We start from the raw sequence: 17,731 nt of genomic DNA, 5'->3' as shown, positions 1-17,731 counted from the left end.
AAGCGCATACAATAGACCTTTCAGCGCACTTGGCCCACAAACCACAACATGAAAAAGATCCCTCATGTGAAGCAACAGGAGAGGGTGTGGACTCAACACTGTTGATTCGAAACTTCAACTTTCACTTCCTTGTGCCAGCTTGTGAGCTTCATGCAACCATGTGAACCGTTTCTCACTTTTTCACACCTCCGTGGACATCCAAGAAGATAAAAGTGATGGGTTAAACTTGGCAGAAGTATGCTTGGTTTATTTCCACCAACATAATGCATGACACAAAAGTAAAAGTGCATATATATTACAATGCGAAACTTCAATGCAATCCTGGGCAAATAAAAATGCAGTTCAAATGTATTGCTCAATGACACAAAAACAGACAAAAGACAAAATGAACACTTTTTCAACTGTAATGCTGGTAGAAATGCAGCTAATGCAACAAAACCGCAATATACGACCAGAGGGACCGATATTTAGCTACTGTCCTTGGTTCTCAGTGATAAGCAAATATACAAGCAAGCAGCTTAGTTGATGATTTGCATCAATGCAAGTTTTGCAAAACAAATAAAAGTATTTCACAAATCACATTGGCAGTTAATGAATCACTGGCTCAATGTTCTTTCTTCTTCCCTTTTCACTCGCTTTAGGATGCCTAAGCGAGGTAAACAGAGTTGCAACCTTTTCACACGATGCACATGAGCAGAGACGTGCAACGGTCTCGTGCGTGAGTCAGCTTTTGGTTTAAGACATGGGGTTTTTTTTTACATAACCATTTCCTTTCAGACAAAGAAGTTGTTTACCTCAACAATGTAAATGATTATGATGGAAGGTGCATTACTGTCCATTCCAACTCATGCTCTGAACCAGGCCGAGACCGACGGTTTTGGATGAAGAGTCACATCTGGTTCTACCTTGAATATTCTTTGAGCTGAAATAGTAGATCAAGGGGTCCAGACAGCTGTTTGTGCTGGCCATGCACATGGTAACAGTATGTAGGTTAAAGTAAATTTTCAGAGTATTATCTCCATGCAAGTAGTTTTGTTTGCTCAGGCCGAAGAGGATAAAAGCAATGTGAAATGGGATAAAACAAATGGCATAGATGAGCAAGTTAGACAGAAAGAGTTTCACAATCTTGCTTTTACTCAGCTCGGTGCTGCTAGAGGAAGTTGCCATGCTGTAGCCTTTCAGCTGCCGCACAACTGCCACCGTACAGCCCAGAATGATGCAGAAAGGTACTAAAATACCAAAGAAAGTGACACAGCAGAGGATTATGAAACCGTTCTTCCATTCTTCAGGTGTGTATTTCTCAAAACAGCGTGTAACGTTACACTCTAGGTCCTTGTTTTCAGCGTGGTTTAAGGCTGTTGGCACTGCCACTCCAGCGATAATCAGCCACACGATCACACAATATACCCAGGCCATCGGTACCGTCCGCAAGTGTCGAGATCTCAGTGGATACACCACGGCCAGCATCCGGTCCACGCTGATGAGCGTGATGAACAAGGAGCTGGAGTAGATGTTGACGACAAAGAGGGTCCCTGGAATCATGCACAGAGCATTTCCCAGCTTCCATTCACCTGTGGCGAAGTAGATAATCCGAAAGGGCAGGGAAAGCGTGAAAAGTAGGTCCGATAAGGCCAGGTTGGCCATGTAGATCACCGGAACGGATTTCGTCAAGCCATTCCGACAAACCAGTATCCAAAGAGACACAGAGTTCAAAGGAAAACCGAACAGCAGCACGATGCTGTAGGTGGAAGTGAAAAGTGGATATCTGAAATGAGATGTGCTGCAGTTATCTGTGTTGTTGAGTTGCATTTTTCCAAAGATAAAGGCGAATTTAAGAGAAGCGCTGTGTCGAAATGTGAAATGGCTCTGTAACGATTTTTTTCCTGTGTGCTACCTTTTTTTTTAGTTCCACTTGTTAGTGACAGGAAACAGTGGGAGGTGTTAGTATGTGAATTGCATTTACATGCAGATATTTAAGAGGACCAAACTCTTCTTTGGGGGGTTGAAGATGTTTTGATGTGTGGTCAAACGCAAACCAGAAAAATTAGGTCATGTGGGACTCAAACCTAAAAGTTTGTGTTTGTTTACTACAACTTTTTGTATCAAAAAGACACCAAACTGTCACTAGGATGCTATGCTACCCTTTCAAATGGTACTAATGTGTACACTTTTGGTACTGTTAAATTGCTAATATGTACCTTTAAGGTATTAATATGTAGCATTCAAGGGTAAATACAATACAAATATGTACATTTTAGATTTTGTACCTAATTGAACAAAAAAAATTATTCATCATTATCTTATCCAAGTCATCTTTTGATCATTCAAAAGCAAGCTAAAATGGAGTCTTTGTTAAACTTCCCCCTTCATGTACTGAGAGAAATACAAATGCTCAAAATGCCAGATAAAACATCTCAGCTTGTTAACATCATTGATAGTGTTGCAGAAAATAACACAGTGTAATCACATACAAGTCACTCGAGCAACAAAAAGAATCTGCTGTAGGCTTGGTAAAGTCAGCTTGGTAACCATGAATGTGAACCATCTGAACTATAATGTATTTCTGCTAAAATGTATATGTAACTGTTCCATTCAAACCTACAGCTCTTTTCTATGTTGTTTACCGGTAAAACCATATACAGTACATACAGTAAATGTTTGTGCAAATTATTAATAGGCTACAAGCTCACAATCTTACATCTGCGTTCAGATCAGAGAGATAAACTAACTGGCTTGCCTCGCCACAGTCTCACTCACTGAAAATGTCTTAACATAAAAGGTCAATTGAGCAGCACAAGCACAGACAGAACAGCTTTTCGAAAGTCCTGTGGGTGGAGGGGTTGGGGAGGCTCGGTGCAAACAGGATGAACGTATTGCACATACACTGAACAACGCATTTTGTTGACAAATGACATTTTGTTATTTCGGCATCAGTATTTTTAAGTTAAACTGTGTAGCTGCATGTATGTAATGTAGCTAGATGTAAATTAGCCTAATATTTAGCACACACACACACACACACATATATATATATATATATATATATATATATATATGTAGTTGACAAATAAAAATTGGACTGTGTCCTATGGTGTGACATAGCAAAAATGTAGAAAAAACAACATACAAATAACATGAGGGAAATGTATCTTCATTCTTAGAGTTACAAATAGCATGAGAGAGGTTTATCTTCAATGTTAGAGGATTTTTTTTTTTTTTACATTTTTTTTTTACTATTGATAGGACACATTGATAGGTCAACTACCCATATTGTTTTTACATATGTTTTATTACATTTAATAAAGAATGCATTCCAATAAATTAGTCAAATACTGTTTTTAATTGTTTTAGATGTAGGCCTATAGTATACACATTTCAGTATACTGCAGCTGTTGTTATACTTGTCATGTTAACTAACTACTCACTTGCTGGAAAGTTTTGATGTCGTGGCGCCATCTAGAGGTCGATGTTGCACGGGTTAATCGAGCCGCGCTCGGACAGGTTTCTCCTCAGTAAAAATACGGAGACAGGGAGCAAAAATAAAGCGGTGTGGAGGGAATATTTCCCTACAATCCATGCAGACAACCTGCAAATGTATTCTATCGTTTGGCAGCGATAAACGTTTTTAAGTTCCGCGCGTGCACGTGAATGACTTAGGCTACAGCTTGTGAACGACTCTCTGTACAACAGGTATGTGTCTAAACATTAATAAAATCAGCAATGTGAAATGGCTCTGTAACTCTTTTTTCCTGTGTGCTACCTTTTCCTTTTTTTAGTTCCACTTGTTAGTGACAGGAAACAGTGGGAGGTGTTAGTATGCGAATTACATTTACACAAATTTTTCACAAAAACACTAAATCAGCATACTATCATCTCAGAAACATTGCAAGAATTAGATGTTTTGTTTCCAGTCAAGACTTGGAGAAACTGGTTCATGCCTTTATCACCAGCAGGGTGGATTATTGTAATGGTCTCCTCACCGGCCTTCCAAAGAAGACCATTAGACAGCTGCAGCTCATCCAGAACGCTGCTGCCAGGATTCTGACTAGAACCAGAAAATTTGAGCATATTACACCAGTCCTCACTCAGGTCCTTACACTGGCTTCCAGTTACATTTAGGATTGATTTTAAAGTACTTTTACTCGTTTATAAATCTCTAAATGGCCTAGGACCTAAATACATTGGAGATATGCTCACTGAATATAAACCTAACAGACCACTCAGATCATTAGGATCGAGTCAGTTAGAAATACCAAGGGTTCACACAAAACAAGGGGAGTCTGCTTTTAGCTATTATGCTGCCCGCAGTTGGAACCAGCTTCCAGAAGAGATCAGATGTGCTAAAACATTAGCCACATTTAAATCCAGACTCAAAACTCATCTGTTTAGCTGTGCATTTGTTGAATGAGCACTGTGCTACGTCCGAACTGACTGCACTATGTATAATCATTTTCTATTCTTAAATGTTTTAAATTCTTTTAAAATCAATTTTTAAATCACTTTGTTTTTATTGTTGTGATTATTATTATTTTTAATTTCTTATTAATGACTATTTCACTTCCTTTTATGTAAAGCACCTTGAATTACCACTGTGTATGAAATGTGCTATATAAATAAACTTGCCTTGCCTTGCCTTAATAGTACACGAAAACACCACAAATATATCATTGAAACACGATGGTAATCTTTGAAGTACGTACCATGTAAATACCATCATGATAATCATTCACAACTGTCTCGGGTTTTTATGAAAGAGGCAATTATGAAAGATTTAGCAAGTGCTGTCTCTCATTTGTAGATTAGAGTAAATTTCAGTTTTTATAATATTTCATGTTTATTTGAAGAGAAAAGAAAAATGTTCAAAATTTGACTAAAATGTAAACACATGAACCTAAAAAATCCATAAAACATATGCATTAATCATTATGTTACATACTACACATTATATTAAAATATTGTTTAGACATATATTTTTGCACATATTATTTATTTACATTTTAAAACAATTTTATTTAGTCACTCACTCGTACATACTTTTACCCTTTCTCTGTCCTCTCTAAATTACTTTTATCCCCCCACACTTTGTCGTTCCCTTTTTGTTCATCTCAGATATGATGTTATTCTGGCGCCATCTGCTGGTCATAGAAATAAAAAAAAAAAAAAACTAGCCTAGCCTACAAACACTGTGCAAAACATCGTGATAATAATTGAAGGATGATACAAAATTGCCATAAACTGTAACGCAATGATTCACATAAACCTCCAACAACTGTACACAAATTGTCCTTTAAAAGCTTCTCATTCTACTTTCATCCCCACTCAGAAAAAAAAGCAGAACAGTATTGCAGCAAGAGCCATGTGGTCAAGGACGTAGCTGTTTTTTCTAGAGTATGAGCTACTTTTTAAAATAGACAAAGGAAACACGGCGGAGACGATGCAAATACACACTTTATTAGCGAGAAAGTAGTTCAGTTTGAGCTTATTTGAGGCCCCTGTGTTATTAGTCCTTTTATCATTATCACAATTTATTTATTTATAAAATGTGATTAACTACCAGTAATTTTAGTAGCTGGAAGTAGCACTAAACAACAAAATATATACCGCAACATGTCACCACAGGCAGGTGTTGATATGATTGCCAGTCTTTTCCTGTTAGTTTAAAACACAGTTGGGGTTTTATTTTCTGTTTTACTCTAAGCATGTGCAGAATGTTTTATCCTGATTGATAGAGTAAAACATATTGGGGCATTCAAGAAAAAAAAAACCTGCCTTGTGTTCAGCTGTTAATCATCTACTTCTATTTAAATAAAGAGGATGTTGCCACACTTCATATATCATATAAACAGAGAGCTGAATTCCAGATATGAGAAGTCATTCGCAATCTGACTGAATGAAACTAGAGGCACATGGCTCTGTACCCACACATTCTTACCCACAACTTGTGGAAATTGGTGCCATAACTCATCCTCAAGAGAATCTGTTAATTCAAAATATACAGTTTTATTGACAAACAGTACAAAACAGATGAGACAAGTCTCAGATATTTTAACATACTGATTTAGGAGGCAAAATACAGAACAAAAGAGGTAATTGTGAAGTATGTAATGCCATACCCAATGTTGCATCAGAAACATTCATGAGTCATTGTAAAGGTTTCAGGATGGTTTGTCAGACGACCATCGCGTGTGAGCATGAAGACCTCAGGTTTCTCATGTTGACAGTGTTAGCATGAGATAAGACAAATACAGAATCTTTGGGGCAAAATCCTTATCATAAATTCATAATCAGTGTGATGGACACAATTGAATTTTGAATGAAAATAACATTAAATAAAGCGCTGCAGTGATGACCTATTTTTGCAGGCCTTGTTTTCCTCAATAAAAACCTAATACGATTTTTCCATTGACTTCTGGATTACTGTAGAAAATAAGCTCTGTGACCAACAAAAGCTTATCGTTGTTACATGTTTTGCTCATCATAATCATCTTCACAAATGAATGACTTTTTGAAGCCTGAACCCTAAATACAGTCACTAGAAGTAAAAAACTAGGCTATAAATGAACTACACCACAGTTGCATGACTTCATCTTCACCATCACCATCGATACTTCAGACAACTCTTTCATTCTTTATTTAAAGACATTTTCCTTTCCTGTGAGCCTGTAAAAGCAGACTGCTGAGTAGATGAGTTTACCTTTTTGATGTGATGACATTTAATGTCCCGGACCACCTCTGTTCTCCTTTAGCTAACTTTGTCTTTTCAAGACAAGTTAAAGCTTTAAAAAGTCACGGTGTATTACTGATGTATTTTAAGTCATGGCGTGAAAATATCTTGAGCTTGTGTTAACCACAGACCTTAATTCAGCTATTTAACCAAAAACCTGTTCAGAAAAAAAGACTTCAGGACGATGGAACCGAAAGTGCTAAAGTGTTAAATTTAATTTCTGGGTTTTGGCCTACAAAAATGCATTGTTCCTGTAGCACTCTAAATGCAGTACGTTTTTTCGAATTCCAAACATAAAATGTCCCAATTTTCGAAAATAGGAGTCCTGAGAAAGCACACCCGACTCTCTTGTAGCCCTAGACTCAAAAACAGCAAAAATGGGTCAGGGGAGCAGCCCACCCGTTTTTAGCCAATCAGAAATGCTCTCAGATGTTATCATTTTCTGTGGGTGTCTGCTGTCATGGCTTTGGAGGGTATATAGGGTGTCAAAGTTGTGGTTTTAAGAAAGGATAGTTATCTAATTTAACATCTAACGTCTTGTGGAATTTAGACTTCCATTCCACAAATGAAAAGTATTTGGGTGAGCCTGATCTTATACTCCAATCCAGACGAATTTTGGGTAAAGTTTCTGCTCTATTCCCTTTTTCTTCTCATATTTGTCACACTTTGTAGAATTAAATGGAAAGAAAAAAAAAGAAAACCTGTCATCATTTACTCAACCTCATGTCGGTCCAAACCTGTATGAGTTTCTCCTGCAGAATACAAGCAGTGTTGGGGAAAGTTACTTTTGAAATAATGCGTTACAGTATTGAGTTACTCCCTAAAAAAGTAACTAATTATGTTAGTTTCTTTTTATGGAAAATAATGCGTTACGTTACTTTTGTGTTACTTTTTAAATCTGAGCTGAGCTTGTTTGTTTTTAATATAAAGAGTTCTATTTTTTGCAACTGTAAAAAGCCCTTTCACACAAAAAGGAAATGAATAAGCCTCAGACTGAAGGAAATGAAAATTCACCTCTGTACAGTAGAAAATGTTACAATGTTACAAACACAAATGTTATGTTTATCTAAAGTCATTTTTGCTTGTTGGTTGAATTGGATCATCAAAGGTCAGCAGCAAAGACATTGGTTTAAAAAATGGGATTAAATACATAAAGGATTTTTGTGTTATTTAACATATTTAATTATTGCAGGTTTGTGTCATATTCTGAGTTTGCATTTCATTGTTTTTATTCATTTTGGGGAATACTGACTGTTTTTCTGCAAATGAGATAAATGCATGTTTACATTCAGTATAGAATTACAGTAAGAGCCGCTGCACTTACTTCACTCAACATGAGAACAGGACAGCTGTCAGTCAATAAATAGTAAAACAAAGTAACTGGCATTATGATTTGAAGAAATAGATTTTCAGATAAATTAAAAAGTAATGCGTTACTTTACTAGTTGCTTGAAAAAGTAATCTGATTACGTAATTTGCGTAACTTACTTGAAATGTGTTACCCTCAACACTGAACGCAAGAGATGATATTTTGAAGACCGTTGGGAAACAATCATCATTGGAGTCCACTGACTTTCTTTGCATGGCTAAAATAAAAACTTCTCATCTCTCAAAATATCTTATTTTATGTTCAAAAAGAAACTCATGCCGTTTTGGACATAAGAGTGAGTAAATGCTGACAGCATTTGCATTTTTGGGTGAACTATGCCTTCAGCTGGAATGAGAGGAGTAATATTTTGTCCATTTATGTCCATAAAACATGCACAGATTCTTTAAAATCAGTCCAACATGTTTCCTTGAAGTCTCTTAGGGTGCAGTCACATTTACTGTTGTTTGGTGAATTTTCACGGTCAACGTTATTTCAATAGGAACCCACTTGATCTGGAATTTCGTGTGAGGGTCAAAGATTTCCCCATGCCGATTTCGCAATGGATTCAAGTTGGCATGTGAATTTGCTGAGCCTAACCAACAGAAAGCTGTTGGGTTTGAAAGTTACTTTTTTGTGAGCTGTGCTTCACACGTCGCTACTCTATTAACAATAGACTTTTTTCGACCGCAAAATTTCGCAAATATGACCCCAACTTTACTTCCACTGGAAATCCATCAGCACACATTCTGAAAGACTACCAAACTGAATTCACCTCAGACATCTGAGGTGCTGGTGGTTCTCGCTCTGCTGATGGACAGTCTTAGCGTCTCCTTGGTGGATCGGACTTCCTTCGCAATGAAATAGTAACACAGTGCATCCAAGCAGCAGGTCACGTTTGCAATGTTCATTGACACCTGTATGAAAAGGGCGATGTTCTTTTGCTGTTTGCAGTCTGAAATAAATTCATTACGGACAAGATACTGCAGGAATATGGCCACGTGACAGGGGGTGAAGGGCACTAGAAAGGCCGCTAGGCTGCTGTAGATGATTCTCACACCAGCTTGCCTCTTGTGGTCACTGTTCTTTGAGGCTTTGAGAGTACGGACGCTCTGAATGGAACACGCTACCAGTACTGTGGCGGGCAACAGGAAACCAAAGAACTCCAGACACACGATTATTGCAGTGCTCCAACCCTTGTCAGAGAAGCCATGGAAACAGGTGAAATTCTCTTCTGTTGAATTCCTGTCCCGGAAGGTGTAGATGGGCGAAGTCGTTGTCATAGCGAACACCCAAATTAAAATGCAAACAATCAAGGCATTTTTTTTCGAACGCACCTGCTTGGCTTGAAACGGGTGGTTTATGGCGATGTACCTGTCTATGGCTATGCACACAATTGTGTAGATGCTACCATACATAGCTACAAAGTAAAGACTTTCCAGGAAGGAGCAAAAGAGCTTCTTGTCTTCTGCCCACTTGTGGTGTGGTGCGTGCATTTTGAAGGGCAACTGCAGCAGCAACAGAAGGTCCATCAGAGCCAGGTTGGTCATGTAGATGGAGGATTCGGTCCATTTTCTGAGCAGCCGACAGAACACCACCAATGCTGCGATGTTTAACGCCAAGCCGAACACCAGGACAGGCACATAAATCACCAAGTCCAGCTTCTGCATTAAAGTGTCCACGTCTTCAGTTGAGCAGTTCTTCATAATGAAACTGGCATGGAGAGAGGTGCGAAATATACATCACATACGTCTGAAATTTGCTGAAACTGAAATTTGCATATCACATGCACAGTCATCAGTGTTATGCTTTCTATTTCACTTGTTGATGCAACAGTTTATGCATTTCTATTAGATTTAAAAAAAGAGCAACTTTAAAAAAACTTGTGGATGTTTTGAATGCACAATGCTAGGTCTGTTTTCTATATGCATTAAAACTGCCTTGCACAGACTTTGCACACAAAGAACTGCACATTTTCTTTCTAAAAAAAAAACAATTGTAAGGGAATTGTTTTTGTTAATAAGGCAAAAGGAAGCTGCATGTAGAAAGTACCGGATGACATGAAGCTCGTTTTTCATTCTGATGTTTCAAGATGTGACTTCGGACACATCAAACATTTTACAGGGCAAGTTTCTGTTCTTGTTCTCATTTCGAAAAAATTAACATGATGTTGATTTGCTGATGATCAGCATTTATTTACTCTGTATGATAAACTCCATTTTATTTGCAAAAACATTTTTGGATCATTCCAGAGTTTATTAAATAAAAACTCTCATGCACTCTTGTTTCATATTTAAGTCAAATATTAGCAAGATTAATCAATAGAACTTACTATAATCAATTGCATCAAGCACTTTGCACCAAAGATTATTAAAATTCTCTCATGCTTTGTCATTACAAAAATTCATCACTGGTGCAATTTTGCACAATTGTTTTATTTATTGCAATTATTATAGTAAAATATATTTATGTAAATATTATTAAAAAGATGAAGGTGAATATTAATGAATTGTTTAAAAATTCAGTCATTTAAAAGGCAAACGTGAGAAAATAACAATTGTAATGATTGACTGTTTTTTGTAGTTCATTCAATTACTCTGCGTATAATTTTTGCCACTCTTTAATTCATCAGTAGATATTCTTACCTTCGCCGATGACTTCAAAGTATCATTTCTCCTAGAGTGCAACTGGTGGTAGCTTTCCGTGGTAATGCGCTCATGAAGTAAATCTTTGTTAAGAAACAAAATATGGCCGTTAAAAAAATGGAAAGGAAATGGTGACTGTGTAACAAATTACCAAATACCCCCAATTTTGGACACATTCACACATTCTGACAAACACATGCTTAACACACACACACACACACACACAAAACAACCTGCTTTCCTCTCGCAACACCCATACAAATGAGTTGTAAAGGTCGTCCTCTGCTGCCAGAGATCAGCAATTTTTTCGCAAACAAATAAACCACAAGAACAAAATCCGTTAAATGTGACCTAAGCAGGACAAACTGGCGGATGTCTTTTTTTGTTCCTGCATTATCTATGAAGTACAGCCAATATTTAAGCTTCCCTCTTATGCCAAACGTTATACCTCTACGACATTTCATCTACTTCTACATGTTTCTACGCATGTCAGTAAACCACAGTCTTTCCCTTTTTCAGACATGGGTTGCATCTCTCACGAAACCATGTCTGGTCTGCAAAAATCACCATTACTCTCATGAATGAAATGATGACTGGGTTTGTCCCACCTGTACACTACAAAGCATAATAGTTGTATTTACACAGTAGTTATATTACTAATTATATATCATACAGCCGTAATATTTTTTCCACACAACATTTCAATCAAGCTGCAAGCAATTTTCTTACACTGAAACTTAGTGGAAGAGAGAATACATTTACTGAAACTATGCCTCTGTGCAATATCTTAACTGATTTCAATAAAAGAGTTATGACCTAAAACACACACATACACACACACACACACATACAAAATAATTGTGTTGAATGAAATAAGGAGTGTCTTTGCTTACCAGGACTTGTCTCATAGGAGATTCTTTCCCTTAAATGCTATCAATAAAACTGTAGTTAGTAGCACTTCTGTTTTCAGAGGTTTTGCCTGTGACCACATCCTTGCTAACAGAAACATGCCTTTGGTACTTTTCTGATATCTTCCTGTTAGCCTGTAAGTAGGCTACTTCATATATTCTTAGTCAGTATAATCACAGCACATATACATGGACATAGCTGACATGAAATAAATTTTGGGAAGTTAACACACCCTGCGGTCTGTGACATACTACACTTCATCCAAATCTATTTTAAAAAGCATTTTAGTTCATTTACAAGTGCAATGTATGCGGCTATTGTGAGCTCATGTTAACTGCAAGGTTATTTGTACTTTTAAAATGCATATCACACCAACAGGAGCATTTAAAATGAAGACGTGATTAAAATGTTGAAAAAAAGTACAAAAAGGTGGCCAGTTACAGATATACACAACAAAAACAAACAAAAAAAGTTCTTAATGAGTCTTATTTACCAATTAAAAATCTAAAAAGTTTTGAAACAATATATTTAAGATTTAATACTGCATTAGATATAAAGATAAATATAATTCAATCTCCTATAAAGTTTTGCTTCTCAAATAAGTTTATCTCATTTTAAGAATATTTAGAAATATTTAGATGTTTTTCATTTTAATTTTATTTAATGTATTTTTATTCAAAATAAACTATATAATAAAAATTGTTCAGTGTATGCTTTCCTTGTACAGTAATCTATATATAATCTACATCTATCAAAATTTACAGAATATTTAGATATATTTAAAAAAAAATCATTTTATTGAATGTATTTTTTAATTTAAAATAGACTAATTAAATAATATTTTTCAGTGCACACTTTCCTTATACAGTTATCTATATAAAAATGTAACCTCAAATCTTAATTAGAAAAAAAAGATTAAATAAAAATATATAATTATCTTTTTTATTGATTATGTTCACTGCCAGAAAATGTTTTAGAAATAATGTTGTGCTTATTTAAAAAAAAACAACTACATGGATTTACACACTGTAAAAAGTGATGTTGACTTAACTTTAAAAATTTAGGAAACCCGTTGCCTTAAAATTATTAAGTAAATAATCATTAAAAAAAAAAAAAAAAAAAAGTTAAGTGAACTTGACAATTCACTTAACTTATTTTTTTAATTATCATTTACTTAAAAATTTTAGGGTAACGGGTTTCCTCAGTTTTTTTAAAAGTTAAGTCAACTTATCATTTTTTAAAGTGCAGGTAATTATCAGGCAACATATAAACAATGAAAAACAGTCATATGAACACAAGTCTTCACTTGTATTGGAGGCAAAGAGTATCACATTACAATTCAGAGGAAATAGAGATTGTTTCCTTTTTGTTTCAACAGTTTCAAGAGCAGCACATAACCCACACACAGTATAGATCATTTAAAGTGCAATATTCAGTGTCATTTCTCAGAATTACATTGTTGCATGACACAGCGTTTTTTCTGTTCATGTGCTTGAGATTAGATGTAGATGATAGCGGGTTAGGATTATAGAGTTAGGGTGATATCTTCATTGGTCGATGCTGTAGATTAGAAGAAGAGAGAAAAGGAATTATGATGATTATAATAATCAGTCATAATTGTTTGCAGACAAAAATAAATCATGTTTAACATCTTAAATGCATAGAATAGCATAAACAAAATATTTGTAAAGCAAAAATGCCAAATAATTGTTTTGTTAATTTTATTAGTTAATTAATGATTGCTTAGATCAAAGAAACGACTGCTTTGTAAATTGCATTCCAGCAGAGTGCTTTTTTACTCATTTAGAATAAAACTCAAAACTCAACAGTATAGAAAAAGAAACAGTGTAAGCAAGACAACTTCACTATCTATTAATACCTTTATTGTGCTGCATATATGCGTGTTTGATAACCTAGCAACAGGCCTAGATACCTTTGGGGAACAAATTGCATAAATTAGCATAACAGAACAGAACATAATATAACATAACACAATAACACAAAACCTCCTTCAGTGATGTAACAGATTATCATATTCACTTTAAAAAAGAAAATAAGTCGAAACTGGTCATTTAGGATTAGGGCTAGGATTTGGGTGAGGTTTTAGTCTTTTAGACTTTTAAGAACAACAACTCAAATCAAAATACATAAACACGTAGGTTATATGAATATGGGAAAAAAATACAAGAGCAACTATATAGGCTATTAATGCTATTAATATGAATAGGCTATTTATAAAAATATGGAATAAAAATGTGCACATTTTTATTATTTGTTTAAATTAGTAAAATAAATGTCTGTAAATAGCCTATTCTATGGAAGTCTATTGTGAATGTTCATTTATTAAAAAAAATAAATAAAAAAAAGTACTAATTTAGGTTAAAAGAAAAACATGAGAAAATGGCAAGTGTAATAATTGACAGTTTTGTGTAGTTCATACAATTGTTAATTTAAAAGTACCATCTGCAGTGCATGTATGCATTATGTATGTGTGGGGGCGCGAGCGCGCGCTTGAGAACTGCTGCTGTCAGCACGCTCGCTCTCATCCGGGCAATTTTCAGCAGACGTGTTGTCATGTGATCTAGATTCAGCCATCTTGTGGATACGAAACGAGAGACGCCACTCGCACACAAACTCAGCGCTGTCAGTAAAAGCAGAGGTAAGACAGCGGGCCCGGCGTACATGGTTTTGCTCTAAAATAAAACTTAACTATTCCTACGTTAACTCTCAGTAACATAGACCCGCCCCAACTTAGCGGACCGACGCTATTCTAGCCCGCATGGTTGTTAGGCCTGGAAGCACCGGGCTCGATTAGACCGGCCTACCGTTGATGATGCTATCAGCGATCCGTAGGCAGCTGTAGTGGAACGCGGTGTGGCTGGACACAGTGAGCACAGGCCGCACGGATTAAAACTCGTGTCAACTCTCTCACACCCTAACTTCGATGTGCTTCTGCGTTCCTGTCGGCATTTATACCGACAGTATTTGACAGTTTGTACATTTCGCGGCGGTGGGTGGGCTGGTTTAAAGTTGGTAGGAGTTGGAAGTCAGAAAGTTAAATGCCCAGCGATAGCCAGGCTAGGATATTTCACCTTAATAAAACTCTTCTTTAAACGGTTAACGTTACATGGCATCTGCAACGGTCAATGCAGTAGTTAATATTACATCTAAACGGATTTATCGGCGTTTTCTTTATCTAGCTTGTAGACTGCAGTGCTTACGGGGTGCTTACATTTCAATGACGTGGTCATTGAAACCTTAAACTGACATTTATCGGGCTTTACTTTTGAGGGTTACGGGAATAAAAACATGTTGGGTCACGACACAGTTCAGTTACACATGGTCACTTAAACTAACCTTCTTGACTGGCCAAGCCACGTCTGATGTTGACAGTTTACCTACAAGTGTCTCTTCTGACCTTCTGATCGCCTCTAAAAGACTAATAATGCCTCGTTCCACACACATTACAGCGGTGAAAGTCGATCATTTTATGCGTATAAAATCTGCGAAATTTCTAAACAGGCTGTACAATGCTAATTGTGCAAAAACTCCAATCTGTTGACCATCTGTTTTCAACCAAAACTAGCTTTATTGTCTTGTGTTTTGTGTTCAGCTGCTGTCTTTTTTCCCTGCCTGACTGGTGTTAAACAAATACTTGAACTGTGCATGCCTGTTTGTAACCTGATGCAACCTTATAATTGCATGATTTGGTGGGTTTATATTAGATAAACTGATTAAAGTTCCTTTTATATGCATGTTAAATATATTTGGTTAGTTTTTTTTTTGATGGGAGCGTGTGTAATCTGGATCGGATTGCTTCATTTGGCTGCGCACGTGGTTTAAATCCCAGCAGCAGCAAGTCACTCCTGTTTGTTTTGCATAGACATTGTGCTGTAATGTGGCTGTGTAGAGGATATATAATAATAAGCCACAAATAAAATGTAAAGATCTCTCCATTTCCCTTGAGGTTAAATGCATATTTGACAGGACTGACAAGATGCCTCTGCAATATGAGTTATGTACATGTGATCAGTTCAAATCAAGTTAGAAAAAAGTTAGTTGCATTACATAGTGGGCAAGGGAAGCCGTGGGTTGCACAGATGTCTGAGAATGCCCTTCCTAATTGGGAGAGTTCCTAAAATAGCTCTTGTCACAGTAAGGGGGGTACACTAAGGTGCTGAACGGATGGGGGTCACCTCGAGAATATGCTGGAAAAAAATATATACTGCCAAAGTCACGGCTGTAAAGATGTATGAGAACTTGTTGGTTTACTTTGTGTATATATGTAATTATACTTATTTGGGGACTTTAAAACTGAATAAATCAGTTTTATTTAATGTAGTGCAAAGTTCAGCATTGATGCCTTGTGTATTTTTTATTATTTGTCCTCTTTTTTTAACGTGTGTAGGTGTAGTTCTCACATCATGAACTCCTCTCGCACTCAACACACAAATATTATTTTACATGTTGGTTGCAAATAAGACTGAAATATATGTAGATTTTCAGTAAATTGGATGCATTTAACTATAAGTCAAGATATCATTTGTGATTGACATTTTCACTTTTTAAACATACACCAGCAGTTAAATGAACAATCATGTATGCACGCATGTATACCATAAATGCCATTTTCAGTGTTTTTGCTGTTTACACCTTCTTTTAATGTTCAGTCGTTTTGTATTTGTTTTTACTTAAGTAGATTTATATTTTTGTGCCGAGCTATTAATCGAGTCTTTCATTTTCTTCAGACTTTCAAGGAAAAATGGCAGAAACCCAGACACTTAACTTCGGACCAGAATGGTGAGTGTTGTTGCTGAATCATCAGGGTCTGATGTTTTTTTAATGACATGTCATAAATGTTCAGTCTTATTATGTACATTGACTTCGTCAGGATTGCTTTTGAGAACCTGTCTTATCTGTTATTGGAAGTTTAGTGATTATGCAAAATGAAACTTAAGTTCTGTGGTTGTCATTTGTGGCATGCTGTCAGTTACACAGAAAATAGTTTTAACTCAGAAAACATGTATACAGGATAATTGTCACCGATTTTATGATTCGGTTGATTGAGAAGTTAAGTATTTCATGGTTTTTGTCACATTTTATTTTTTATTTCATTGATCTCATCACAGAATGCACCAGCACATCTTCATTGATTTAAATGTGTGTGTAAATGCGTTAACAAGCTTCACAATTCTGCTTTTAAACCCTCTTGGCCTATTTATACTTCCAGCTCTCATTGTGATTTTTTTTTTTAAGTTCACTTAAATTAAAAGTGATAATTTAATAAGTTAACACTTCAGGGTTTTTCCTGGCTCAAAATGAGGCGGAGGTGGTACCATCCTGATCACGTGCACACAATGTACCCACCCTTTAACTGGCTGAAACAAACACTTTTTACTCACAACGTATTTTAAGTGTTATAATAATTATATGATGAAAAAAAAAACTCTAAAGTTACATTTTACAAAACAAATTAAATTAAATACAACAAATACTGGATACTAAAAGCCTTTTTGTTGTATAGGTGAACATAAACATAACATTAGGTTGTTAAACACTTTGTGAAATTGAAAAACTTTATCCACTCCTTATAGTCTCCTGGTCCACATCACTTTGAAACAAATATACATTTATCCACGTAAAGGGTCTTTCTAGAAAACAAAACATTTTCTCACAACCTTGCGTGAATTCTTCTGGTAGACTACATCATGAAATGCAATCGCAGCAGGGTAACAGGTGCATTACAGCTAACATTAGCATCAAGCTAAAGCTTTGTATAAAATTAATAGTAAGCGTTTACTCAAATCTCACTTCAAACCAGCATCGAGTGTTTGTAATAACTTACGTTTGTGATCTAATGTGGATTTTGGTCATATAATGTTGTTGAAGTTATTTGTAGTTTTTAAGCTAATAGTTACACCAGCCCAAATCTAATGAAAATAACATACAAATCATATACTGTCATAATCGTGTGCTAAATATAGGACCCTGTGAAATCAGTATTATTTTTTTCCAAATTCCATTTTTTTCCTTTCTAATTTTTCTGGAATCCTTTTTAATGGTTAAATTATTTATTAATCAAAAAGC

The 17,731-nt window shown here is 35.8% G+C and overlaps 3 protein-coding genes and 1 long non-coding RNA gene across 9 annotated transcripts in view; 1 reads left to right on the top strand and 3 right to left on the bottom strand.

The window, feature by feature from the left end:
- Positions 1-220: 220 nt before the first annotated feature.
- On the bottom strand, positions 221-1,912 carry lpar5a (lysophosphatidic acid receptor 5a). The gene has a single exon (XM_058750785.1). The coding sequence runs from the start codon at positions 1,807-1,809 to the stop codon at positions 829-831; it is 981 nt and encodes a 326-aa protein (XP_058606768.1). The 5' UTR covers positions 1,810-1,912; the 3' UTR covers positions 221-828.
- A 3,123-nt stretch (positions 1,913-5,035) lies between these two features.
- LOC131524066 (G-protein coupled receptor 55) lies at positions 5,036-11,668 on the bottom strand. 3 transcript variants are annotated; one of them, XM_058750816.1, is made up of 3 exons: positions 11,629-11,668; positions 10,736-10,818; positions 5,036-9,803 (listed from the first exon to the last, which is right to left on the bottom strand). In XM_058750816.1, the coding sequence occupies exon 3, from the start codon at positions 9,794-9,796 to the stop codon at positions 8,867-8,869; it is 930 nt and encodes a 309-aa protein (XP_058606799.1). In that variant the 5' UTR covers positions 9,797-9,803; positions 10,736-10,818; positions 11,629-11,668; the 3' UTR covers positions 5,036-8,866. The 3 variants fall into 3 exon arrangements, with proteins under 3 accessions (XP_058606799.1, XP_058606802.1, XP_058606793.1); XM_058750819.1 differs by lacking the exon at positions 11,629-11,668 and adding an exon at positions 10,969-11,138; XM_058750810.1 differs by lacking the exon at positions 11,629-11,668 and having other exon boundaries at positions 10,736-11,138.
- Positions 11,669-12,898: 1,230 nt separating this feature from the next.
- Positions 12,899-16,341, bottom strand: LOC131522019 (uncharacterized). Its single transcript, XR_009266428.1, has 3 exons — positions 14,470-16,341; positions 13,524-13,577; positions 12,899-13,204 (listed from the first exon to the last, which is right to left on the bottom strand). It is a non-coding gene; the product is annotated as an uncharacterized LOC131522019 (long non-coding RNA).
- Positions 14,159-17,731, top strand: part of gigyf2 (GRB10 interacting GYF protein 2) — a 33,932-nt gene continuing 30,359 nt past the window's right edge. For 2 of the 4 annotated variants that reach the window (XM_058747202.1, XM_058747189.1), the window contains exons 1-2: positions 14,160-14,303; positions 16,393-16,444. In XM_058747202.1, coding sequence (XP_058603185.1) covers positions 16,407-16,444 — 38 coding nt within the window. In that variant the 5' untranslated portion in view covers positions 14,160-14,303; positions 16,393-16,406. Of the gene's footprint in view, positions 14,304-16,392; positions 16,445-17,731 lie in introns of those variants that run through there. The other 2 variants (XM_058747198.1, XM_058747210.1) reach the window with 2 other exon arrangements.

The sequence above is a fragment of the Onychostoma macrolepis genome, chromosome 02 (genome assembly GCF_012432095.1).
Source record: "Onychostoma macrolepis isolate SWU-2019 chromosome 02, ASM1243209v1, whole genome shotgun sequence".
Lineage (NCBI taxonomy): Eukaryota > Metazoa > Chordata > Actinopteri > Cypriniformes > Cyprinidae > Onychostoma > Onychostoma macrolepis.
Note: the sequence above shows the minus strand (reverse complement) of the source record. Positions and strands in the feature narration are given on the sequence as shown.